Genomic DNA, 27980 nt, shown 5'->3' on the forward strand with positions numbered 1-27980 from the left:
TTTTTTTTTTCGAAATCTTTTTGTCAATTTTGCAGTTTTGTTTATTTGAAATTTTTTTCCTTCTGTTAAAATTTGTCTATATGTGGAGAAGTATATTAAGTTAAGCACAAGTGATACTATGGTTAAAATCTAAAAATAAACGTTCGGTTACAACTTTGGCTTCAGATTTTGTTTACTTCTAAACTTAAAATACTTTTTCCTGTATTGTTATAGTATCTGTATTGTTCACAAAATGACTTGTGCTATTTATCATGCAATTTTGGAATTTTTAGCATTCTCCCATTGAAAAATTTGCCACTACAACACTGCTTTTGATATCTTAAAGTGGAAAGTATGTAGGAAGCTAAGAACATTTTACACAAGTCATGAATGTAAGTAAGAAAACAAATTAAAAAGAAGCACAACATTTTACGTAACTAATTTGAAAATATTGTTTAAAAAGAAACAAAGAATAAAAATTGTTTTTTTAAATTTTAAACATATCTTCAAAACTTGTGGATAAAAAAAAAGTTAGGATGAGAAAAATTACATCACAAAGGGTGTCATATATATTTAGAAGGCAAAGCTGCACATTGTATGTGGTAAGCAACATGGATATTTAAAATTCATTCAACTACACACATTTACAATTTGATAATCACATTTTACAAATAGTCAGAGGATTGACAACTTCACATAGCTGCCACTATCTTCACACATTAAGCATTCACACAAAACACTTGTACTATGAGTTTAATGATTTGTTTTTAAAACATGGAAGGGGTACTCAGTGGGACAAGGCAATATGAAATATATTGCATAATATTTCTCACTCTATTACGAAATTTTTGCAAAGCAAGTGTAAATTACATCAAAACTCTAGAGTATTCAAAGAGCTAAAAACAACAAATTATTTTCCTGTAACAGGAATTTCTTAATACAAGTGGCAAATACTGCAGAATTTAAGCAGCAGAATTATCTGCTACTTCATTAGAGGGTTTTGGCGCATCTTCAAATTCTTCGGAAGGCTGACATATATTATTTATAGCTGCACTGTTACACGGTTCTTCTTTTGCTGCCATACCTTTAGATAAGCTTTCTGATTCGTTTTTGACACTAGAAATTTCTTTGCTGGAGGAGCAATGGTCATTTAATTCAACAGTATCTTTATTTAAGAGAGCTTCTTCAGCAGTACTAACAGCACCATATTCCTGAAAATCTGAAGGCAATGACTGAGCAGTAGCAATATCTGGATCAACATCTAAAAGAACTGTAGTAATTAATGCACACCACATAGAAGTTCGAGCTTGTCGAGATGCTTTGGTTAACTCCATTATGCTTGAAGCTAAGGCCACAACATCTAAGAAATTAAAAATAATCATTAGAAACTAAATAAATAGTATTTTAAAAATTATAACGATGAATAAATTTAAATAAATGAGAAAGTGAATAAAAAATTGAATGTAAGCAATCAACAATTAAATTAAGTAAAATATAAATTAGCTAACATTAAAAACCACTAAATTTAATTTGTAAATTTAAATTGTTTTGGTGTTTGCAGTCTAGCTTCCTTGGTTGCGTTTCATTAGATTTCGATACTATGCTTTTTCCTTGTTTTAATATTAATTTGTTACCCCTAGTGTGTTTACTTTTTTTTTAAACAAGATTCTAAACATATATTTAACAATTATTATGGAATACCATGTGTATTTAATAGTGTGAAATTTTTTAAATTTATCTTACAATCATAGAATATAATTTTTTTCCAGAATTCTCTCCTGTTTTTCTGTATCGGTAGAACAAAGTATGCATATAATGAGTTAATTTTATTTTCTCTTTCATTCCCCTACTCAGCCAGTCATTGAGAACTGCTTTGTGGGGAAAAACTTTTTAGCACTAGAACACTGGTAATGGCACCGTATTCATCTTTCTGCTATCAAAGAGAAATTTAAAAATTTATCAGGTTAATCTAACATCACTGGTCGCAAACATTTTTAATGAGAACACATGAAAGGACGTTTAGAGATAAGAGAAATTCTTAATGGCTCATGGTAATTATGTTTGTAGATTCCCCTTTTATATGTTTATAAATCTGATTTTTAGAAAAAGAAATGCAATAATTTCTAATACTCTTCAATAGACTACGTCTTGATAATTAACTTGATAATTAAAATGATAGATTCTTTATTAAAAATCAATAAACTAAACTTAGCGGCGCGACACCCCTTGAGGGCCAAGGCCTACTGTGCCCATCTCAGTTTTCCTGACCCTGGGCTCTGGGGTGCAGGAGCAGATGTTCAGGTCAGGTGGTCAGCCGAACGTGGAACCCCCAGTGTTTAGTTCCCAAGCATGCTTGGTACTCATTTATCCACCCACTGAAGGGATGAAAGGCTGAGTCAACCTTGCCTGGCCCGAGGATCGAACCAGGGACCTGTGGCACGACAGCGCGATGCGCTACCACTCAGCCACCAGGCGTCATTAAAAATCTCTGAGTATGATAATTTATTTCAATACTGTATATCATAATGCATTAGTTTAAAATTGCTTTGTGTTGAAAAAACAAACAAGAGAGTGTTCTTATAGAGTTGGAAATTGTTAGCTCAGAAAGTGAAATATTTAAATAATAATAAATTTTTTTAAATGATTTTTACAAGAAGATTTTTTATTCCAGAAATTCTTAATTATTGAGAAATTTTAAAAGCATTTTGACAAGCTGCTTATTAAATCAAAAGTCAGTAGCATGCACATTAAACTCATAAACAAAGTGTGGAAATAAGTAATTTCCAGTCATAAACTTTATTGTTTTAGTCTTTTGCTGATTCGTCTCCAGGATGGAAGTGAAGGGAAGTCAAGTAATAATCAATGTGACGTAAGACATCGTGTTCTATAAAAGAACAAACAATTCTTTTCATGATGGATGAACAGCCTGCCCTTCTTTTCAGTCTTAGGCCGATGGCCTGATATCCGTCATAGGATTAAGATTGTTGCTGATGATTCTTTATATATTTGTTCAACATTACGATTTTTAGATCTAAGTTAAACATTTAAAGTATTAATAAATGTATTCTCCAGTTTACTTGTGTAATAATTTTTTTTAAGTGTACTCTGCTTTGTGAGTGAAACCCACAAAAAGTATGGTGCGCAAAATAAAAAGCCGACCACCTGAAGAATTTTATTCTTATGATGGGATTTTCATGTACTAACATGCATTCTTAACAGTTTGAAAAAATGACCTGAAATACACCAGTAATTAATTTGTGCAAACAACATTTCAAGATACAAAACCAGACATAAAAATGTACTTTCTCTGAATAAATACATTTTTTCTAGGAAATTCGATTCTTGACAACAAAACATGAGAAGAATAGTTACAATATGGAAAATATGGTCTTAACAGTTTAGTTGGGAGAAGAAGTAATCATAAGTTAAGACCTCGTAATGTTAATTTTCTATTTTGAATATTTCTGGAAATATTTAAATGAATCAGAATCACTTTTTACACAGAATAATAAAATTTGGTAATACAAAGATAATTCCATGCAAAAAAGTTATTTTTATATTCACTTATTATTAAATTTAATGGCAAAAATTTTTAATTGTAAATTTTACAACTTTTTAAACTATTTTGAACAACGTAATTTAAAATGAGAATATCCAAATTTTGAGGGGAATCAGTCAGATAATTGAAAAGAAATGATATGATTTCTTTAAAATTTTATTACTTAAAAGCAATGTGGTTGATTTCATTCATATTTTGGATTTTGTCATTCAAAATTACATAATTTAGAATGAGGTAAAATATTGTATGCCTCACAATTCAAATATTTTTTAACCATCACAAAATTAAGCAATAATAAAATAATAATCACAATTTTTCTTCACCTGGATTTATCTTTGGATGAAGGAGTTTTAAAATTTTACGTAAAAAATTTGTTATTTGTATAAAAAGTTCAAACGATATGGCAAAATACACAAAATTTGAGAAGAACACATGCTTTGCTAACTTTCGTCTGCTCTCTTGACCAAATTACTGGGTTACTTTTTTTTAAAATGTGGCTACTTCACATTTTTTGAAGGTCAAGAATCCAAATTCATGGAAAAAAGATGAGTTTTGCAAAGAAAGTACATTTTGTATCTGATTTTGTAACTCAGAATGCTGATTGTATAAATTAAACAGCCTATTCAAAGCATGGACCATGAACCATTAAGATTGCATCTTAGAGCACGAAAATTAGATGAGCTGGTTAAAAATGATTTAGGTTCCATTTTTTATTTTGTGTACTACTGTACAACAAAAAGTAATAAACCATATATGGGCAACCTCTGATTCACAGACCATTTTAAGATTACAGTGAAGAAAATAAGTAATCTCAGTTTTTGTCAAAAAGGGAGCGAAAAAAGCATTCTTCTGGCTAGATTTTAAAATAAATTGACAAAATTTATATTTTTATCCAAAATTACTATCTGATAAGATGGATGTCTCAGAAAAATTGTCACTAGGTTACAAATCTTCGAGAGAGGTAAAAACAAAAGAAAAAACAATGAGGAATTTTGAGTTTGTGGGAGAGAAATAGTGTAACAAGGCTTTGCTTTTGTCTATCTGATTTCACCAGCAATAAAATGGATTTTACCATGTTGCGTCAGCTTTTTTTTTATCAGTAAATCAAAATGTTTGCAGAAAGAGTTTTATTCGTAGGAACTATTTATCTCTACACGACTCACTTATAGTGAAGAATATAGCAAACTTATAATTTTGATTACTAGTTATGTGTCACTAAAACCCATGATCATAACACTTCTGCATTTCACTACAGATGTTTGTGGAATGTCCTATTGCACCCTCAATCACATGTCTCGTCCCTTTTAGGTGCACTTAATTTAATATGAAGCATAGCCATAATTTTTGCTTCTTATTAAGTTTTCTTACTTTTAAAAATGTATGAAAGAATATCTGGCGTAAAAAAGTAAATAGTAGGTATAAAATGACACTAATTTCAAGAAAGACGGATAAATAGGTTTTTATCATATTCAATTGCATATAAAATAAACTGCATGAGTATTTTTTCACAGCTACCTAATACCTACAGCCTGCAACTTTCTGAAGGTTACTCACATCTGTTATAAACAGACAAAATAATCAATACTTAATAAACAAAGCCTATTCAAAATATTGAAATTGGGTAAATGACTTGTTCCAATATATAGGGATGCCAATTCCTACGCTTTTTGGAAAATATTTTATAGAGGGGTAGGTATTGAAAACTAAAGCTTTTGGAATGTTTGTTTGCAATGCAAAGTGATGTTTTACATAAATTTTTGAATCATTTGAACCTAGTGGTGTAGAAAATAATTTGAAATCAAATTTACAAAACAAAGAATAATACATTAAAACAATCTTAGTTATCACTAGAAAACAAATTTCCCAAAAAGCAATGAAAGTTGGCAGCCCTGCTTGTAGCCAAATAAAGTATTTTTTGCAAGATCTTTCAATGACTTCACTAAAATATATGTGTTTAATAAAAGTAAAGAATGCCCATAAAATAATACATAAATTCAAAATGCTTTTGTGACTGTTTAAAAAAGTATACACTAAATATTTTAAAACTTGCCTTTATCTTCCTGGATTCGGCTAGCTGAGCTGCGTTGACGATTAGCAACATTGATTATTTCGTCTCTTCTACGAGCTTGAACATTACGAATTGCATCCAACCACTTCTCCATTGTCAAATGGATATTCGAATGAACAGCAGCTTTACGTAGTTGCTCCATCTTTGCAATTAATGTAATAACCTGCAATAATTTTTTTAATAGCATTTTTATTACAAAACATGCTTAAATAAAATTTTTACAGGATTTGCAGTTTTACTGAATATAGTGGTCAAGACTTCCTTTATGCTTGACTTATCTTTTGCACCATCCTAACTGCCAACATTAACAGTAATGAGGAAGCATTTTCTTGATTGTAATAACATTTACGTTTAAAAAGATTTGCTTTACTTACCATGACAAATCAATAATTTCAACATATATATGTAAAATATAATATAATTCTTCCTAACATCAGTATTATATTAGTACATATCTTAGCTAACAATCATATAAGCTGACAGCTAGGTAATTTTAATTTTATCTCTGGGCTTAAACTCATGAATCAAAACAGTTTAAAATAATTTATAATTCTTAATAGCTTATTATTCTAATAAATATAATCAATACATCTTTGAATTGTAAATAAAAATTACATGATTACACATGGGGAAAATAATATTAAAGAGAATATAATTTTAAACACAATGCTGCAATTTTAACTTATAATATTTTTGCTTCTGCACTTTATTCATGGATCTAAATTCATGAATCAAAACATTTTTGAGCTAGCAATAATAAAACTTATTTACTTAAAGAAAATTTCCATTACATTATAACTTTTGAAATTTATTTAGTTTATTAAAGAATGATCAATACATTTTTGAGTGACTACACATGAGGAATAAATTTTTTAAAAAGGTCAAAACAAATAGAGTTCAGTAATTTTAAATTGTTACTAATTTATAACAAATATATCAATTCATTAAAAAAAATTTTAATGTAAGAATATGTTAAATAAACTTTATATAAAATTTTATAATCGTATGATTCAAAGCTGTTCTCATCATTGTTAAAGTAAAAAAGTAGTTATCCGCATCATAAAAAATTGAGTTGTTTAAATCATATCTAAATCTGGTATATTAAACTTTTAGTTGCGGCTAGTCAGGTGAAAAAATTCTCCTCTCGTTACGGCGCCTTTTTGCAGAAATTCTTCCCCCACTCAGTCAGTGGGTGGTAACTATTTTAACAAGCTATGAATAGGAAACGTTTTGTTGTAATTTGTGAGTTACTTTTCGAGGATGCAAAAGTAGTAGGGTTGTTATGTATATCGTTATCGTAGACGTTTTGGCATAGTTATGCAAACTTTGGCATTTTTTTATATGTGACGTTTATCACATTATGAGAATAAATTGAAATACAGCTTTAAATTAATTTTACTTAATAAAGTGATGTTTTTTCTAATGCAAAGAAAGCATTCATTTAAAAATGATTTAAATATGTTGCTAATTTAATATAAAATAAGAATTTTTTTTGCATCTGAAAGATTGTTAATAAACTATTATAAACAAATCTCTTTAAATTTTTTAAAAGAGAATAAAAAAAAAATATTTTAATAAAATGTGCATTTTAAAATGTGCATGTGCTCTTATAAAACGTGCGTTTTATTGCATCTGAAAGATTGTTAATAATCTGTTATAAGCAAATCTCTTTTAATTTTTTCGAATATATAAACCATTATTTGAAGTTCTATTCTTATCCTAAAATCTTGAACACACTAATTAGCTTTTATAATTTTGTAAAGCAAACTATTAGAATTTGAAACGATGAACATTGTATCTCTTATACATTTCCGAAAGTACTTTTATCTGGGAAAAAGAATAGCAAATGTAGATTTTGTTTTGTTAAACATTTTTTACTCATTTAACTTGTTAGTTTTCCCCTTAGAGTAGCGTCTATAACATTCAAACAAAATTAAAATATAAATATTCTTTGATTAAAAATTTTCCGAGAACGTTTCGCCTTCATTTCTGTTTTGAAAACAGAAATGTTACACGCGTATATTAAATAGAAATTCATTAAGATTTTGCAAGTATATTTTATAGAGACCTTATTAGAAATATAAAAGATAATTATAAAGACACTGAAAATAAAGAATATGTTTGAAGTAAGTTCAAAGAATAAAAAAACTCCATTGTAAAATCTTTTTTACAGCAAAAATATTGAGCAATAAAAAATTTGCCACGTTTCCATTTACCTTACATTTGACCCCCATATTGAAAGAATAAAGATATTATTCAATTTTGAAATTTTGCAATTATAGATTGATTGGTTTTCTTTATACTTTCCTTTTTCCCTTCTTTTTCTAATACAAAAAGGAATATTCCTCTTAATTTCTTATTTATTTTTATCTTTAGTAGGAAAGGTTTTGTTCAAAAAAAGTATCCCCTGAGTTATTTCACTTCGTCATTACTCTGAGAAGTATTTCACGATTTCCATGTCCATATGAAATTTTTAAGTCATCAATTGTTATAAGACACATCTATACAAGTTCTATTGACACAATGATGGTAAGACATGCATTTCCTTTAGTCATGGTGTGGTCTTTCTGCAGGTGTTTGAAATAACTATTGTCAAGAATTTTAAAAATGACAGTAACCAAAATAAATAATAAGAGCCCTCCCAAAACGCATTCTGACCGATAACGCAACAATAAGCAGGAAATGCCACCTCGCCTGTGGAAGAGGCAGGAATGATTTCGTTTTCCTTTATCTTTTAGAGAAGGAGTAACAATTTATTTTGTGCCCAGCAAGTTAAATTATGACAAACTGTAAAACTCTCAATAGAAAAACTTCGTCGGAACTTGAAAGAATAATTTGTCCTTGAGAACTTCAGCAAGAGGCGAGAAAGATACCTTTTTAAAATGGTTCAGTAGTTAATCACATATAAATGTTTGAAAAGCAGAGATAGTTTCATTGTGACTAAACTTCCTGTTCAAGGTCACGCATTGAAAACCTTTCCACAAATATTTAATTTTTTTTCTTTTCGGTTTTTAACAGTATTTTTTCACAATAAATTAATAGTATATATGCGTTTTTTTTCTTCCTTTGTTTTAAAAAAGAAAGAAATCTGAAACATTTTCTAAGCGGTTTCAAAAGTTAGATTCCATAAAATTACCAATGAAAAAATTTACACATGCATTCATTTTTTTGTGCAAGTTAGATTCAGAGTTTCAAACGGTTGATTAGATTTTCCCTTTAACCCTATAAAACAGCATATTACTCATGTAAAAAATATACAATACTTTGTTTTCATAATAATCTTGTGCTATAGACTGGAATACAAAAAATAATTGAACTTCATTTACTCAATCATACTAGGCAAAATTCAATATTTCGTTTAATAATTAATTATCTTTCTTTTATCTTTTTAATAATTATTACTTTCATCTTTTTGTGCACGTTAGATTTAGAGTTTCAAACGGTTGATTAGATTTTCCCTTTAACTCTATGAAACAGCATATTACTCATGTAAAAAATATACAATACTTTGTTTTCATAATAATCTTGTGCTATAGTCTGGAATACAAAAAAATAATTGAACTTTATTTACTCAATCATACTAGGCAAAATTTAATATTTCTTTTAATAATTAATTATCTTTCTTTTATCTTTTTAATAATTACTACTTTCATCTTTTTGTGCACGTTAGATTCAGAGTTTCAAACGGTTGAATAGATTTTCCCTTTAACCCTATGAAACAGCATATTACTCATGTAAAAAATATACAATACTTTGTTTTCATAATAATTTTGTGCTATAGACTGGAATACAATAAATAATTGAACTTCATTTACTCAATCATACTAGGCAAAATTTAATATTTCTTTTAATAATTAATTATCTTTCTTTTATCTTTTTAATAATTATTACTTTCTTCTTTTTGTGCACGTTAGATTCAGAGTTTCAAACGGTTGATTAGATTTTCCCTTTAACCCTATGAAACAGCATATTACTCATGTAAAAAAATATACAATACTTTGTTTTCATAATAATTTTGTGCCATTTTAGTAGAAACATAATTTAAATGCTTAGAAGATAATTATTTTAGACAGGGTAGCATGAACTATTTTTGGTTTTAAAATTTTTAAAGAATAAAATTGAAATTGTGTATTTATATGTTTTTAATAATGTTACTACATTTTTAAAATAAACGTATAAGATATTAAGAAATATTGTGATATACATAAAGAATAAAATTGAAATTGTGTATTTATATGTTTTTAATAATGTTACTACATTTTTAAAATAAACGTATAAGATATTAAAAAATTTTGTGATACATCAAAATATGGAATTTTTCCTATCCTATAAAGTACTTTTTAGCTTACAATACCAAATATTCAACATTACATCCAAAGCCAGGAATTTATATCCTTTTCAAGATAGGATTTTTAAATATTTTTTTGTTAATGTTAAGTTCATGCACTACATAATATATTTATAATAGATGACACAATAATGATCAGATAACGTTCAAATTCTTGAACTTGGTCCCTAATTTTTTTCTCGGTAGAATACAATAATAAACACAGTCCGAGTTAAAACTAAATTTCTTCATTAAATGATTAAGACTAACAAAATCAAAATCTTTAAAAAATCAAAACCAGGTGATCTTCTCAAACGATAATATGAATAATATTTTTTGATACATACTAATACAAAATGCTGATTAGATAATTTAAAATAAAACTTTTCTAAGGGTGGGATAAAACAAGTATCACCGAAGATTAAATAGTATATAATGTTACATGCATGTAAAAATCTTTTAAAAAAGAGCATATAATATTAGCTAGCCATAGCATACCTTTAGATTAACAACAAACAATGTGAAATGATAATGCTCCAATAAAAAATATTTTGGAAGAATAAATTATTTTCAATAAGTTTAATTATGATTTAATTCTAAAGAAAAATATTATTAACATGCTAATACTAGCAACATATTTAGATTAAAAATTTTACAGTAGCATTTGTTAGACCTGCTGAATTTTGAGTGATCTCATTTTATTAAATCAATAAGAGAGAAATAAGATTTACTTCATTTTTTTTTGCTTTTATTGACTTGATTAATTTGACTTTCTATAATGACATTCTATACTATTGGGAGTACAAATTAGTTCAGTCCATTTTCAAAAGATGGCTCTGGCTGTTATGAATGTTTCATAGCGACAGCTGGTTTCGGTGGTCTCAGAGAGGTTAAACATCTGTCAATAATATTCAGATTATATCGCTTTGAGTTTCATACAAAAACCCTGTTTTTTACTTTGTTGAATAGGTCAAATTTTGTGGTAACTATGCAGCATTTATGGGAGGTTTTATGCTTCTGCTTTAATTGGAAGAAAAGTGCAGCTGAGCACATCGAATGCTTGTAGAAGTTTATGGTGACAATGCTCCAACTAAACAAATAACCAAATTTCTAGCAAGTTGGGTATATTTTTCAACTGCTGAAAAAACTAAATATGGAAATTTCCATTTTATTGCAAAACCTTTCAAAAAGTGTGGAATTTTGAATTCTGTAGATAGGGGTGAAGAAAATTTTTTGTGGAACTCATGCATATTGTATGATGATACAGCTAACATTATTGAATCTGACACAGATAATGTTCTAGCATTTTTAAATTTTCAGCTTTATGTTTTCATTGAGATATATTTTTTGAAATACTCTTGAATAAATTATCTTAACTTTTCTTATTCTTAATTTTTCTTCCGAGCGTAATTTAACGAATTGATTCTAAAAATACTTTATATGTAAAGAAGATGTGATGAGGAAAAATGCAAAATTAATTGTATATAACACATTAACACATCTAAAAGGGTTTTTGAAAGGAATAAATAGATACAGAGTTATTCTTACCTATCCCTTCGTTTATAGTGCATCAATATTTCACTATCAACGAATGTCTACTTGATTTTCATAAAATTTCAGAGCTTTGAAAATTCCACTTATATATTGGGACATACATTGCACATACATACTTATATATTGCACATACACATAGTTTTATATTATATTCAAGAATAAAAAAACTGGGTACTTTTATTAACATTTTTCTCAAAATTATGCAATTACAGAGTTAACTAAGACTGATCAAACACCAGCATCAAGAAAAAACAGTACTGTAATTTGATGCACAGAATTATTTTCATTTTCTTCTCAGGTTATAAATATAGATTTTTATTATGCCTGAATCAGTCTTGATCAAGCTTTTACAATGATTTTATGAGATACATAGAACAAGCTCAGTATATCCCTAACATCTATGTTAATTTAATATATTAATGTAACACAATTTTTTTTAACACAATAATGTAACACAATTTTTAAAGGAAAAAGAAACTGTTACATTTCTTCCTCATTTAAACACTTATTGTATTGTGACAAAAAACATCTAACTATACCTTAGCATGCTCCCGCAGTTCATCAATAATCAAACGATCAACTCGCGATGGATTAGCTGCCAAGCGTGGGATGGGGATAGTGTTTGTGCTGGAAACTTTTTTACCAGGGTTTTGGCGAGCTAGTTCTGCTTCAGTCTAAATAAATTAATATTGATATAAATATATTTGTTTCAATACGTGCAATTTAAGCACTAAATTTACAAAAAGAAAAAAAAGTCATTTGAATGAATAGTTAAGAGTGAAAATCCTATAAGTATTATAATATTTTACAGAATCAACAACACAGTATCGAAAATTATTTAATAAATCATCATAATCCACAGTTTTATATAAGTAAGATTTCTCTTAATGTGGGCAACTTTTATAAAGTGTTAATAAGAACAAATCAAAGTTAATTTACATTTCTTATTTCACATTCCTTAGCATTTGATAATACAATACAACTGGTTAAAGTGAATGAATATCGCAGGGTTAAATAACACTGATTTAAATCTAATTTGAACTTTATACAGGATTAATGAAATAATTGCGCCATGGTAATAAATATGCGACGTATAATGTGGACTTTTTAAAACACTTCTACGTGTTGTTTATCAGATGCATCCTAAAACATAGTGTGCTAAGTTCAATGTCTATTCATTAGTTGTTTGTTTGTTACTAAATATATTTCTCAAATAAATTGGTCGAAATGTAAAGGCTAGTTTATTTTTATTTTCCCCTATCGACAATGTTGCTTATTTTGAAAATAAGTCCAATAAACAAAGTTTTGAATTGATAAAGGGTCTTCTGTTTGGATAATAGGGCTATGCTCTGACTTTTGACAAAGACAGTATATAAAAATTCTTATTAGACATTTAACCTTCAATATGAATTTAAAGAAACTTATTAAAAGCTGAATACAAACTTAGATATTGTGAAATAACAATTTCCTTTGCTATCAAATTAAACTTTTATGCAGAAAAATATTAAATGAAATAAATATAATTAAACATATGCTAAAACAAAAAATTAATACCTTTTTTCGTTCTTTCTCAAGATGTCTAAACTGCTCATAACATTCTTCTAGTCGAAGATGCAATTCGTTTGAGGGACCGCTACGCCTAAAAAGAAAATGTAAAAAAAAATACTCAGTAAAGGAGATTATAACCTTGGTAACAAATAGTGAAATATAATTATAATTTGCTGATATTTAATTACCGAAGAGGGCGCATTCCAATGAAAGTAGGTGGCACAGAGAAAAAAGCTGAAGATGTAGGGTCAAAAAACATGTCATTAGTTCCATAGACAGATGATGGTCCTCTACGATGAATAAAATCATACGGATGATAAACTTCAAAAAGAGATTCAGATATTGGAGAAGAACCAAAAACATGTGATGGATATTTCATCCCTGAAGGTAGAGTGAGTGGTCCTCCATCACAGTTACTTAAGTCAGCATGCAACATATCATGATATAAGCCAAAAGCATATAATCCTGCCAAAGTACGAGCAGATAAATGCTGAAGAATTTCAGGAGATATGGGTAATCTATTGGAATTAATGGCTCCTAATAAAGGTTTATCTATATCAGATGAAGATAAGTTTTTGTCTAAGCATGAAATATCATTTCCGCGTACATAATGCTTCAGAAACTCTGGCTGTTTCAAACAACAAAAACCAGAATTGCTGGCTTGATGTGACCTCTGACACTGTATTTTATTTAAGTTATGTCCACTTCGAACTGATGAAATATTGTCGAAATTGCAAGTAGTATTGGCACTATTATCAAACATTGGACAGAGACAATCATTTTCAGTAGATATTTGTGAAGATGAGATAGCTTTTTGAGCAGTCTGGTAACGAGAACTTAAATTACGAGGGAAATTCTGATAAGCTGGAGAGATTTGGTTTAAAGTTCCATTTCTATTTATTGAGGAAACTGAGCCCTTTAATGATGGTGATGAATTTATCCCATGAATACCATGGCAAGATGCAGCAGAAAATGAATCATGTGCTTCCGATATATTGGCCATATTCAAAATATTTTGACTTAGAGTAGATGTCATAATATCAGTTTGGGAATCAGAACTTGAGCTAGATGCAGATGAAATTGGCTTATAAGTTCTATTGTTTGGATGTCCATTGTCTTTATTAAAATGATTCTCATTTAAAAGCATCATTTGAACTTCACCATTAACAAGTTTTTCTCGGTCCTGAAAAAAAGATACTATAATACATAAAATATAGTAGTACAAGAGTTTACATAAAGGCTTATTAGAAAAGTTTATAAAACTTACATATTCAACTTAAATTATAAAAATACTAACAAATTGCATTCACCGTGCAGTTAAATTCAATGCAATAAGATGAAATTAAAAATGACTACGACTATTTAATACTTATTTAGAAAATTAAACTGAATATGAGGTTTATAATACAAGGCCCAATCATATTTTAAAAAAAGCTTATTAATCTATTATTGGCTAGGGTAATAAAATTTTGTAATTCTTACTAAAGTTTTCATTAATTGCATTTGAAACAGAATAAATAGGGCTAATCAAGTATAAAAAATAAAAAGAACATCTGAGTGTGTGTAGACATTTTATAATGGGAAATTATAATAAGATGATCTAACAATCAATATTTTAGCTGTCATTCTGAGGATATAAGAAAACAATAAAAAATTACATCATATCACTAAGAAAAGGAAGAAATTAGAACACTTCCACTGGTTATATGAATTTAACTAAAATTGAAAAAAAAAATCTGATCAACAAAAATTTATAAATTTAAATGTTATTTGATAAAGAAAGCAGTTGCAATAATTTATTTCTAACTAAATGCATACTACCCAATGCTGTAGAGGTAAAAACGTTTTTATTGGAAAGCATGTTTTACAAGAGAGGGGCTAACATAATGATTTAAAATTATAAAAGATAATTTTAGATTAATTACGAAATTATATATTATGAAATTTTTACACATTTAAGTTACCTCATTTTTATTTTCCTACACCTAGATTTGTCTTCATTAGTAACTCTTTCCTCTAGCCTTTTTTCAATTTTAATCTCCTTTTATGATTCTACAAACCTCTTTCCTCTAGCCTTTTTTCAATTTTAATCTCCTTTTATGATTCTACAAATTAGGTTTTCATAAATTTTAAAAGGACCTTTTGGTTTGTCATTCAGAATAGAATTGTGTAACCATCTTTATATTAATGTTCCAACCAATTTGAATGCTAAGTCTGTATAGCGATAATATGTTCAACAATGTTGTAATGCTAGTAATTTTTCAATGAGTTTTGTAAATAAAAGCCAAGGAGGGGCTTCACCCTGCTGCTCGACCAGCACTCGTGCTGATTAGAACCTGCCTCTCCTTTCCTGAGGGGGACTGTCATTGCGAGTTCATCATGACTATCCCGTATACCCTTATAATTAGGGGGAGGGTCAGGCTTACCATAAACCCTTTTCATTAGCTAAAAATATAACATGAAATACATTTCCTTACCAATAATCAAATCATCTTTTCCAAAAAATTAACTTATATTGTATAGAATCATACAAGTCTATGTGTCATTTATTAATAAAATGAAATTGAAAACAAATATATTAAACTGATTTAATGATTCGAAAAATTTCCATACAGGTAAGGGAACAGATGAGAGAGTATAAATGGGTTTAAACAAACCAAACGTTTTCCAAAGGTTAAATTTTTATATCAAATTCTACCTTAGTATTGTCTCCATTGGGTACCTTATAAATTTTGTTTACAATGAAAATGAGATTAAACATAATATTGCCTTAAGCCCTTCAAATATAATCAAATGTTAATATTGTATAACTTAATGTCCTCATTGTCTCATTATAAATTAATATATGAGTAACACAAAAAAAAAACATTTAATAAAAAAAGCATAAAACTGATCAATAGCTATCAGATTTAAATAAAAAGTACCTGTTTTCTAGACAACTCATTCATCTGAGCATGAGATGAAACAGCTGATGAATTAATCTGACTGGAGGTATGATGAGAGAATGAAGTTGTTGCAAGTGGGGACCACGAAGTAGCATTGTTAGCCATGTTTAGAGCTTCTGATACTTGTTTACCAAAATCCTGAGTCCAGAACTAAATTAATTGAATCAAAATATAAGTCAATGAAATTTTGGCTTGAATTTTAAAATTTTGAATTATATATTAAACTTTATGTACCTGTTGATCGATAGAATCACAAAGTGTATTGTTATCCAAATCTGAAAATGGAAAATCTGGCTCACAGAATAAATCATTCTGGTTATCTGCTTTTTGTAAAGCATCAAATGTTCCCCAATCATCATAATTTATAGAATTTCCATCATCTTGAGGAAACATGTTTCGGGCATGTCTTGGCACCTAGATGTTAAAAATGTCTATTATACAAAGAAAACTGGACCAAAATAGATAAATAAAGTACATTCACATATTTTTTGATGTTAAGAAAACAATCGTTTGATTTAAGCTGAAAGATTGAAGTAAAATAGAAATTTAAAAAAGGGAAATTTCTTCCATTCTGTTCAAAAAAATTTCATAGCCTTATGTGGTAATACAGTTGATCCTCAATATAATAACTCCAGTAGTTCAAACAAAAATGGAGATTATAAGGTAAGATCGTTACATCACGAGTACACAAGACTATTGCAAATACAAGTGATGACTCAAAAAATGGTTTTTACATAGAATCTGAGAATACTTTTTGTTATGTTCCATACACTTGAACTATTAGTACTTTTGTCACATTTCCTACACAACAGCATGTTAAATTGACTTAATTAATAGAGGCCATAAGATTTTGATAAAGTCGTGAAACATTTTATTGATATTTTCACCCCGAATGTTAATGTTAAACTATATGTTTCCTGAACTTAACATTCTTAGGTAGAACATAAGAAATAACAATGAATAAAGGAAACAGCAGCATACCATTTCTCCACTATAGTTGAAAAGAAAATCAAAGCAGTCTCATTATTTAATTGCTATAAAAGCATCTACTTGTACAGATTTCTTTACATTTAAAACACAAAAGTTAAATATTAAAGGAAATTAATTTAAAAATTTATACCTGATACATTTTATTTTGAAAATTCAAGGATGATACATCACAGTTTTCATGATCAAATGAAGAACTGAAGGAAGTATTTGGACCCAAGTTTTGAGCTTGTGCTGATTTTTCTAAGAAGCCAATATTGTCACATTCAGTGTTGTTATAATGTGCTAAGAATTCTTGAGAATGACCTCCCTTTTTCAGATTATTACACCGCACATCAGATATGGCTTTTGAAGGTAAATCAATATTTCTGAAACATTAATTTTTATAAATTAACTAGCAATCAGTTTTGTAATTCTTAAGATGTTCTAATTTTTGCTAGTAATTTAATTTAATGGAAGGACATTCAAAACAGCAAGCTATGAAAAATATGGAGAGTTATGAAAATGCTATTAGATAAGAGCTAGAGTCGCCTCTACTACAGAACAACAAGATGAAGAAGTTATTTTCGAACCTATAATAGCTTACAATATCTTCATTTGATAGAAAAAAATAATAAATTACAAAACCAATAATTTTCATTCTATAAAGATAAGAAGGAACAACAGTGTGATAGATTTAAAAGAATTTTTTTTTTCTAAAAACTTCTAAAAAACTTTACAGCACTACATCAGAAATTTTTTTTTTAAAGGAATATGTTCAGAGACATGCTGGACATAAGGTAAAAAAAAAAAACTACAACAATGAAATTGCAATATTATTGAGACGATTTGCATTAAAAATACAGATATGGTCCAAATTGAATGTGCCAGTCTCCTATTGCATATACTGAAACCTGTGCAAATGATAATTGGCATATTAGTTGCGTACATTAAGTGTTCGCCCTTAAAAAATTAAAGCACAATACCCAGACAATTCTGAGAAAAACGCACTTGAAACTTTAAACACACTTTATATGCTTGTTAAATTTTTACTTCATCAACAGTGTATTTGCCTAATGGTAGAGTACTTGCCTGATTACAAGAAACTTGGAGCTTGATTCATGCAGTGATTATTTTATTTCCTTTTCCTTTGCTTTTTTTCAATGAAGATTTTTCTGTTTACAAATACTAGAATTAATTTAAATATTTTATTTTATTTATCTTAATTCTTGATATTTAATTTACAGTAATTTAACCTTTCAATAAAAAAATTATGGTTGAAATAATAATAATATTAATAAAAAGTGCTAATATTAGTAAATAATATTTGAATTTTTATCAATAAGCTTTATTATATATGCTTTATTATACGAACAATAATCTTGATGAAGATGACAATTATTATGAAAAAAATTTAAAACAAAAAGTTTTGTTATCTATCATAGTTAAAGAAATAATGATTGCTTACATGAATAACGCTTTTGTAACTGATCTTCGGAAATACACATTTCATTAATATTTCTAAAAAAATCTCTATCTCTTGAAAAGTTAGAGGCATACCAATCACAAACTATAATTTTTTTTAAAAATTGGCAAGGAAAATTTATGAACTATTGTTTGCATTTAAATATACAGTCTTCACAAGAATTTATTTTCTTGATTTTGTCAATTAAACATGATTCTTAAAATGTCTTACTTGATTATTACTGTAATTTAAATGAGTAATACCTAACTGAAAAAATACAATATATATAAGAAATAAAGAGGTTTACTGTGTGAATGAAACCTTAAGTGACTTGCAGTCAGGCAGATACCCTATCGTTTAGGCCTTTGCACAACTAATGAAGTGATAATTTAACTAGTATATAAAGTGAGCTTAAATTTTCAAATGCGAATTTTTCAGAATTGGCTGGCTATTGTGTTTCATCATTACAAAGAGTGGACATTCTTAAGGTATCCTAACGATATACTAAGTTACATCCGTAAGTAAATTTCCACAGTTGTGCTCATTACTTGTGAGTAAAAAGATATTTCTTTTCACTGAAGTTTGATTCCAAGTAATTTTAAAATTATTACACAAAAGTTTTCAGCGACCCAATTTTTAATTAGTTAATGAAAGTTCAGTTATGTCAGTTAGAGTAGTTAAAATTGAATAGGTAAACTGTAGATTTTGTCACTTGTTTTGCTTTGTTTTAAGCTGTTAATGTCTTACATGCAAAAACATTACATTAATTGTATATTCTTTTGATTTCTCAAAAATAAAAGTAAAAAATTCTTGAAGTTAGAAGATTTCAATATTGATCTATAATGAAATATAAACAAAGAGTAATGGTTTTCTAAAATTACTTGGGAGCGTTTCTATATAAAGTCTTAGGGATTTTCACATTCCTTTCTTTATGATTTTTAATGGGTTTCAACATATCCTTATCAAGAGTTTAGCCCTTTCTACTCATATAGCCCTAAAGTTTAAAAGGGATGATAATTATGCTAGATCACTTAGGTGCAGAGGGAATAATAACAGGATGTTAAAGACGTGTGTTATTTTAAATTTCTTAAAGGTAAATGAAAGAATTAACCAGTTTTTTAAGCAAATCAAAATTATGTATGGCAAATGTCTTCCACAGTGGAATAAAACTGTGGAAAAACTATAGCACAAGAAATAGGTTTCTTCGTATCCAAGTGGAAGAAACTCTTTTTAATAAAGAAGTATCAAGTATTAATTTAATATTTTAAACAATTTATCATTGCAATCTAGTTTAAATAATAGCATTATTTCCAGTCAGTTAACAGATCCTTAAATAAGAGAAAATAAAAAAGCAAAAATTGGAAAGAAAAGAAATTTAATGCACTCTTAAGGAATGAAAACAATTGTGATTTTTTTTCAATGTTTTACATAAAGGAGTATAGTCGAACTTTATTTTAGAAATATAAACAACATTTATTTATACTACAAATGACACATTGCAATCATAATAACAAACAGCAAACTAATTTTTTCAAAACTAAATTCTGTTAGATATGAATACTAAAAAAAATTAAAAGATGGTATAATAAAGGTATTTATCAATAAATATTTTTAATACAAATTGTATTCCTATATATCTAATCTCAAAATTATAAGTTAATTATTATTTATAAAATAAACTTTATACTAAAGAGTATTAAACAGTGTACATTATTATTCACAAATTACTGAATTTTCATTTTCAAATCACTGATTTATTTTTGAAAAATTATGTGGTAAACTTTTTAAAGCTTTTTTAATACTTGAGTAAAAATTCTGCGTTAAAAGTTGTAAGCATTAATTTTTTAAAAATAAAACTTGTAAGTTTTCTAATATAAATGTTATAGCTAAGGTTTTTTTTCCTTTCATATTTTGTTAGCTTTACAGTATATTGCTTGCGATTTACTAATATTACTAATGTTATAAATTTTGAGAGCCCAAACTAGTTTTTATTTTATTGTGAAATAAATCAAAAAAAGAAAATGAATTAAATAAAAAAGAAAACAATTCAAAAAACAAAATTAATATCAAAACTTACTAAAAACTACATTGGCCTTAAAAAAAACTTGCAATAAAAATCAATTGAAAAAAATTTGAATGAAGTAATAATTTTGAAAAAATTTTTTTTACCAAGTAATATATTTTTTTCAGATAATTAAAACTTTAAAAAATATTCAGTAAATTGAAAATAATATAATGTGACATCATCTAGATATAAGTATACAGATGTATTTAGGAAAATAAAGATAACAAAAATAAAAATATGGGCTTTCAAATTCTACATGAAATTAGAATATGTAATAATAAAATAGGTGTTTTTGTAAAATAATTTTTTACTCTTTTTATTTATATTAAATTTAAACTATTTATTTATCAGTTATCGTTAAACAATTGTATTAGTCAATTTTAGTTCACTCCATTTCGTTCAGATTCTTCCATTTCTTCGTTTTCCCATTTTCTTTCAGTGTCATGGAAGAAATCAATTTCTTAAAGTCAAAATCCCAACACTGTTCCAAACTAATTCTGGGTCAACATTAAAATATAGTATTTTATTCAATAACAAACAAAAATTATATATCATGTCCATTTATAAAAACTTTACCTATTAGACGTAGCAAACATCCCATTGTTTAAAGTTAAACCTAAAAACTCTGCATGTTCTTGCAAAAGAGCAGTATTTAAATGCTCATCATCAACAATTCGTGAAACAAGATCATCAAGACCACATCTATCATTTCCAGCTCGAGTTATAGAAAATCCTTCAGTTACACCACAAGAAGCAGAAGCTTGGAGAGCCATTGTCATTAAAATGATACCTTTTTTAAAAGTAGCTGGAAAAAAAAAATTTAATATTTAAAGAAATTTCTTTAACAGTATATTTGATAACTAAGTATAATTAAAAAAAGTATTACAACATACAGAAGTCAGAAACTCTATTTCATAAATATGAAATTGAGATTATCAAATGAATATATGCCACAATATAAAATTAAACTATCATGCATAAGTCTCATTTATTTAGTTTTTTTTAAAAAAAAAAAAGATTAATAATTAACATCACAAAGTGTCTAATTTACTCGAAATTATCTATTTAAATTAAAAAACTAACTCTTTGATATTGAACTGATTGGGGCAAATCTCACGGAGCATCCTCCCCGCATGCAGTTGCCGCTGCTCCAATTGCCGTCAAGGAAAAAAAAAAAAAGAAAACAGTCGTCAAGAGAAAATTTCATGCAAAAATTTATTTCATCAATCAGGTTCTCATAGTTTCTTGATGCTGATTAAAGGTGTGTGCACCGTATGCAGTGAGAATGGCCCTTTATATAGGTCAGTCAATCTACATGATGAGAATGCCTCTGTGGCTGAGCGTTACTACGAATTATGTCTGATGCTTGAGAGCAGTTTTTTTTTCATAAAGGACTCATTTTAGTGATATCAAGAAATATGAAAATCATTTTTTGTGTGTATGTGTAACTTTGCTTGTTTAAAAAAAGTTATCAGCTTCAAAGTGACTTGCTTGTAATTTGAATTGCCTTACCTTCAAATGCAAAAATACCAGGGTATGCAAGTTTTTAAAGATTGTCGGTTTTATACAGTTTAAACCATGGTTTTATCAGTCATGTCAAAAACCCAAAATTCTAGTGTATGGATTATTATTAGCCATTATAAAGAAGAAGCATTTATAAATAAACATACATATAAAATTACAAGTGATCAAATTACATAAGGAAGATAGGGTACAGGTGGATTCCCCATGCTTTTCTGTGATTGTTTCAAAGGCACATAATAACACCTAAAATCAAATAATAAAGTATCCAGCACAAGAGAATGGCTTAAATTAAAAAAAAAAAACTTATTTATTAAAGTCATTAAATTGCTTAACAAAAATTATAGTTTTTGATGTTTTACTTGTTTAAAGAAGTAAATCAGCCCCACTATTCTTATATAAGTTTATTTAGTCTGAAACTTACCCAAAATAAATAATTTATTTAGCCTCATATTTCTTTCATACATAATCTTTTAAAAACATGTTGGGTCAGGGAGTTTTGTTTTAAAAAAAAAAACGAAATTTTTTTTTGGGGGGGGGGGCAATGCTTTTTTCTATAATTTGAAAAGCATTTTTTACTATTTAAATTGTTCTTCACACTTTAAAAACCATTAAAAAAATCTAAAACTTAATAAAGAGTATAAAGGAGCCCTCTTGGGTGACATTAATAATAATAGGATGCAAGAACACATTTTTGTCTACTGGCTTCATTGTTATAACAAACAATATTAGCATTCTTAAAAGAATAATAATAGTCTCAATTTACTAAAACAAATTATGTACTATTTAAAAAAAAATTAAATCAACAGTAAAAAAAAAATTACTTAAAAAAATATTTTTATTTAGAAAAATATCAAATACTCACTCTTTAGGGCAACGCCGAGTCTTTAAGTAAAAACTCAGAAGCAGTATAATTCAAATTAATACCCATCAAAGCCGACATGCTCACAATATTTTTCAAACTTATTCAGATTATAATTTAAAACACATAAAGTTAGGAAATAGAAAAACTAAGAAATTAGTCCAAGCAGAACAAGCATGCCAATAGTTGGAACTGATACTTCTTTTCCATAATTTTTCATGCCTCCACAAAAGTAGCAAACATTTATACGAAAACAATTAGTTCAAGGAGAACTCCTCTGAAGTATACGAATCTGAAAATAAAAGTATCCATTTGAAAAATTCAATTTACAAAAATAACTTATCACATGAGAAGCTTTACTGTTAGTCAGAGCATTAGTCATTACTTAAATTTGCTGTCTCTTTCGTAAAATGCGCTAACTTGTGAGAAAGTTTCTTCCGTAATTTGTTACTTTTTTATAGTAAAGATCTATAAAGAGTATTATGTATTCACCACTCTTAAAAGTACTAATAATTCAGTAAAGGAAAATATTCATTATCAAAATCTGATAAATCATTATACAACAAGGTGGAATTAAAGACATCAAGACCCCTTTCATTACTCGAGGAAACTATAAGATTTAACGCCTTTCACCTTTTTTAAAATTTTTATTATCTATTTCTTTATTTTTCTACCTTTTCATTTTTATTTACCATATTCCTGGCAGTGGTTTTCTCTGCTGTCAAAAGATGGCAGTAGAATAAGAGGCATTTATAACTTTCTCTGGATGATATGAATGCATTGATTTACACTAATTTGAGCTAAGAAATTTATATTTTTATTTAATGTTTCAAAAAAATTCTTATAAATGATATAAGTTTTAGAGAACATGCTATGAAGACTAAAAAAATCTTTAAAAAATGTGGATAAAGAGGAGATTGATGGAAACACATTCCTCTTGATCTTTATGAAAGGAAACATAGTATTTTAAAATGAACTTCAGTAAAAATTAAATCTTTATATGAGTTCAATTTAAAGACTAATTTCATGTATTATTATTATAAATACATAATAATAAAACTTAGATCTTTTGATTAAAGTACAAGTCAGTTTGAAAAACAAGATTGAACACATTTTTCACTATTCCAAAAAAAAGTGATACAAACTTAATTATGACAAAACTATAATCATTCAATATTTATTCCTATAGATATTCAATAAAAATTTATTCATAAAACTGAAAAAAATAACTAAAAAAAAATTTGTAAAATTACAAATTTGCAGCTTACGTAACGTAAATCACAGTTCTATGTCCAAGCGATATCTTTTCTTTTTCTTAAAGCCACATACAAACTAAATTGTTTTCTCATCAAATAAAAAATGAAGTGAAGAACTGTTTAAAAATATTCTATATTGTTTTTATTCCATTGTTTCAACTGTGTTATGATCTAAATCTTAAGGAAATAAACAAGCTCTGGACGTAAAAAAAAGAAATAGTCATGGCATGCTAAGACATCATGGAAGAGCACAAAACTTTGGTAGGGTTTGTTTTCACTTTTAGGATAGAAGGTGAATACTTTTATAATTATTTTTAGTGAATGAACTAATAGTGGTACTTATTTTGAAGGCTGTAAAAAATTGCCCAACTATTTTTGACGTTATTAGATATTGCTGGTATTATTTATCTAGATATAACTGTACACATGTATTTAGGAAAATAGGGAGGATCATAAATCTAAATTGGTGTTTAGTTTTCCTATGTATAATTTCTCGCAGGAAGTTAATTTTAGTTTTAGGATTGAATTTTGCATGACATTAGTTTTGTGTAGACTGATTGTTTTAGTAGGGGTTTCGGTTTTGTGAAATGATTTATAGTTGTATTTGTGTGAGTTTGAATGTTGGAATTTTTAAGATGTACCTTTATATTAAATAAAGGTCATGATGTCATCAAATAAAAGATTTTAAATATTTGTGGATACCTCTTATTATGTGTTTAACTTGAAGATTTCTGGAAATCGATTACCCTCTAACATCAAGGAGAGTTTTTTTATATTTATATTTTGGGAGATTTTATAATGAAATTTTGTGCTAATTTTATGAAGATCGTTTACAAATTTTTTGCTTTGGGATAATGATTCATTATAGATCTGTAGTAATTTTTTAATTTATTTAAATGTTAAAATTGATGTTTTTTTTAAGGTTATGCCCTGATGTTTTTAAATTAAGTGTCAATGTTAATGGTTAAGTGCTAATGCTTTTATAAGGTAAAATGCCACTCTTCGCAGTGTACCATACACTGATATTTTAAAAAAATTAAAGTGCCAATGCGTGGTATACCCTGAGGATTTTTTAAGGTTAAATACCATTGGACGGCATATTTTTTTAAGGTTAAGTACCATTGGGCGGCATACCCTCCCCTATTGATGAGAAAATTCGATGTCAATATTCTGTATTATAATATGGTCCTATATATCCCCTTATTATAGACCTGTAATATTCAAATTGGACCACATATTATATTACCGAGTAATAGTGTACCCCACCAAAGGAGATAATTATAGGATTATTAGGGGTAGACAATGTGGTCCCTTAGGTTACAATGTATGTATATATAAAAATGAAAATTGATGGTAATACAAGTGAACTTCAAATTTCACAGGCTGAAATATTTCATTCCGTTTTCGACATAAAGTGCATACAAAACAGTTCCCCGGGGGTTGTCACAGATTTGCAGTTATTTATCAAATGCATGTTTTGTGTTAAAAAATGACCATAAGACAAGTGAAATTTGAATTCAAAAGGCTTGAAATATTTGATTCTGTGTTCGCCATGCAATGAAAGCAACAACAAAAAGAATGTGCCATATAATCTGTGTATATCATATTTGTATTTATTACCGTATTTGCATCCCCATATTTGTTAGCGGGGGAAAAAAATCCCCGAACATCAGGTGCAGATGCTACATAAATCTGTTCTATAAAATATTTAGAGGTTTCATCGAAGATGGCTATGGGTTATACCTTTAAAATTTAGTTCTGCAAATCAGTGATAGATATTTTTTTTAGTTTCTCTGGGGCCGCTGGCAGGAAGTTGCTAAGGCCTGATAACTATTTTACGAAGATCATTCTGTTGGCACTAACAGTTACCAATGCGGAAATATGCCACAACTAAAATGAAATAAACACAATAGTATTTAGGCATGTAATGAAATGAAATAAGCCCAAACTGTGAACCTCCTTTTCAGAAAAAACACTATTACAAACCATTTTGGTCTGAAATGGAACTTATACTAATTAAAATTTACTAAATAATCATGAAAGAATTTGAATTAATAATCTTCAGTGTCTTCAAACAATTTCTATGATATTAGTCTATAGTTTCAAACAGATACTTTTTTTGTGGTTCAAATCAATGAAACATACATTTTGGTATGCAAAGTTACAATTAAAACAAAAGCTAAAATCACCCTGAATGTGCAATCTAACAAAATCATTTTTGACTATTTATTTCACTTGAATCAGATTAGGTTGAAACAAATTTATTATATCACAAACAAGTAACAAAATTATATAGGACAGCAATTAATTATCACAACATATTAAAATAAATTAATATAATGTGAAGCTCTGTTACAATCAGCCACTGAAATGATAATTTAGAACCTAACTTAAAAATATGCAATTATAAATATATAAAAAAAAGATAATAATTTTAATTAAAAATAAATTTTTACTAATTAGAAACATACTTTGGATAAATGAGAATTCTATTAATTATTTTGTAAAGCAATCCTGTAAGGCATTATGAAAAATAGACAAATATTTTTCAATTCTGTGAGAAAAAAACCCAGTTAAAATATCATTAATCGAAGAAATATTTCATCAGGAGGTATTAACTACCATTAGACATCAATAAGTCAATAGACTTTCCAAGCCTGAACAACAGAATTTATCAGGAAAAATAAGCAAAATAATATAATGACGATTCATAATAGCATATATGTCAACAGTAATTAAACAATAACGTTAAAAAAGTCAATTAACATTCAATACTGATTTAATATAAGTTGAATGTTAAATTTTAAAATAAATTAAAAGACAAACAAACTAATAATAATGCCAAAATTAATGCCATATGTACTCGAGAGCAGTTACTTGACATACCAACAACTCATCATGTAAGAGTTTGAAGACTAAATTTCAAACATCAAAACATTCTTTAGAGCTGATATAATACGCTCCATTAGCATTTGATAGCTAAAAAAAGTATTTCACCATTGTGCAGAATAAGATTTGACGGGAGCAATGCAAGTTAACTGAGAATGAAGCAGAAAATATCTCCCATCACATATTTCTTTTTCAGTTTCGTTTTCTTCTATTCAAACTCGCATGCGCAAAGTATTGTTGTATTCCTGAACTAAACTAGATCTTCATTTTTAATGGAAAGCCTCGGCAGCCGCTTTCAAAAATTTTATGAGCTTTAACTTCTTAATTAATATGGTTGTTGTTGTTGTTGTTAATTTACGTCGCACTAGAGCTGCACAATGGGCTATTGGCGACGGTCTGGGAAACATCCCGGAGGATGATCCGAAGACATGCCATCACAATTTTGATCCTCTGCGGAGGGGATGGCTCCCCCGCTTCGGTAGCCCGACGACCTAATTAATATGGGATTGGAAAGATGTGATCCTTTTGCGGTTATGATATGCCAGTAAAAATAAGAGAATTTACTTTTTGGTTGGATATGACGTCTGGTTGGCTTTAATCGACTGATGAGAGAGTAGAGAAGAATGAAAGGCAATTGTCGCTGGGTGCAATTTTTGTTTTTCTGCATGCGAGAACGTGAACGGATTGAGAACTTGATTGGTAAAAGACATTTATCCACGGAAAACTCTCAAATTAGATTCTTTTTCGCATGCTGTAAAAATGGCTCAGATTGCTTGCTTAGGCAAGAATCGATTTTACATGCAATCGCATATGCGAATTTCAAGCGATGAAATTGCAGCAGGAAAGGTACCGAGCATCTCACTAAAGAATTGCTATTCTCACTGTAACCGAAAAATTAAACTGTTGCGTATTCAGAGATATGAACGAGAACTTGATTGATGAAATGAATTGACCCACGAAAAACTAGCCAATCAAG

General features: G+C 28.0%; 1 protein-coding gene across 1 annotated transcript; it reads right to left on the reverse strand.

The window, feature by feature from the left end:
- On the reverse strand, positions 1-27391 carry LOC107448579 (meiosis-specific coiled-coil domain-containing protein MEIOC). The gene is made up of 11 exons (XM_016063838.3): positions 27002-27391; positions 22863-23151; positions 21053-21281; positions 17101-17335; positions 16215-16394; positions 15960-16130; positions 13224-14218; positions 13042-13126; positions 12027-12161; positions 5589-5769; positions 1-1339 (listed from the first exon to the last, which is right to left on the reverse strand). Exons 3-11 carry the CDS (start codon positions 21253-21255, stop codon positions 942-944), a joined length of 2583 nt encoding a protein of 860 aa, XP_015919324.1. The 5' UTR covers positions 21256-21281; positions 22863-23151; positions 27002-27391; the 3' UTR covers positions 1-941.
- Positions 27392-27980: the final 589 nt, after the last annotated feature.

The sequence above is a fragment of the Parasteatoda tepidariorum genome, chromosome X1, assembly GCF_043381705.1.
Source record: "Parasteatoda tepidariorum isolate YZ-2023 chromosome X1, CAS_Ptep_4.0, whole genome shotgun sequence".
NCBI lineage: Eukaryota > Metazoa > Arthropoda > Arachnida > Araneae > Theridiidae > Parasteatoda > Parasteatoda tepidariorum.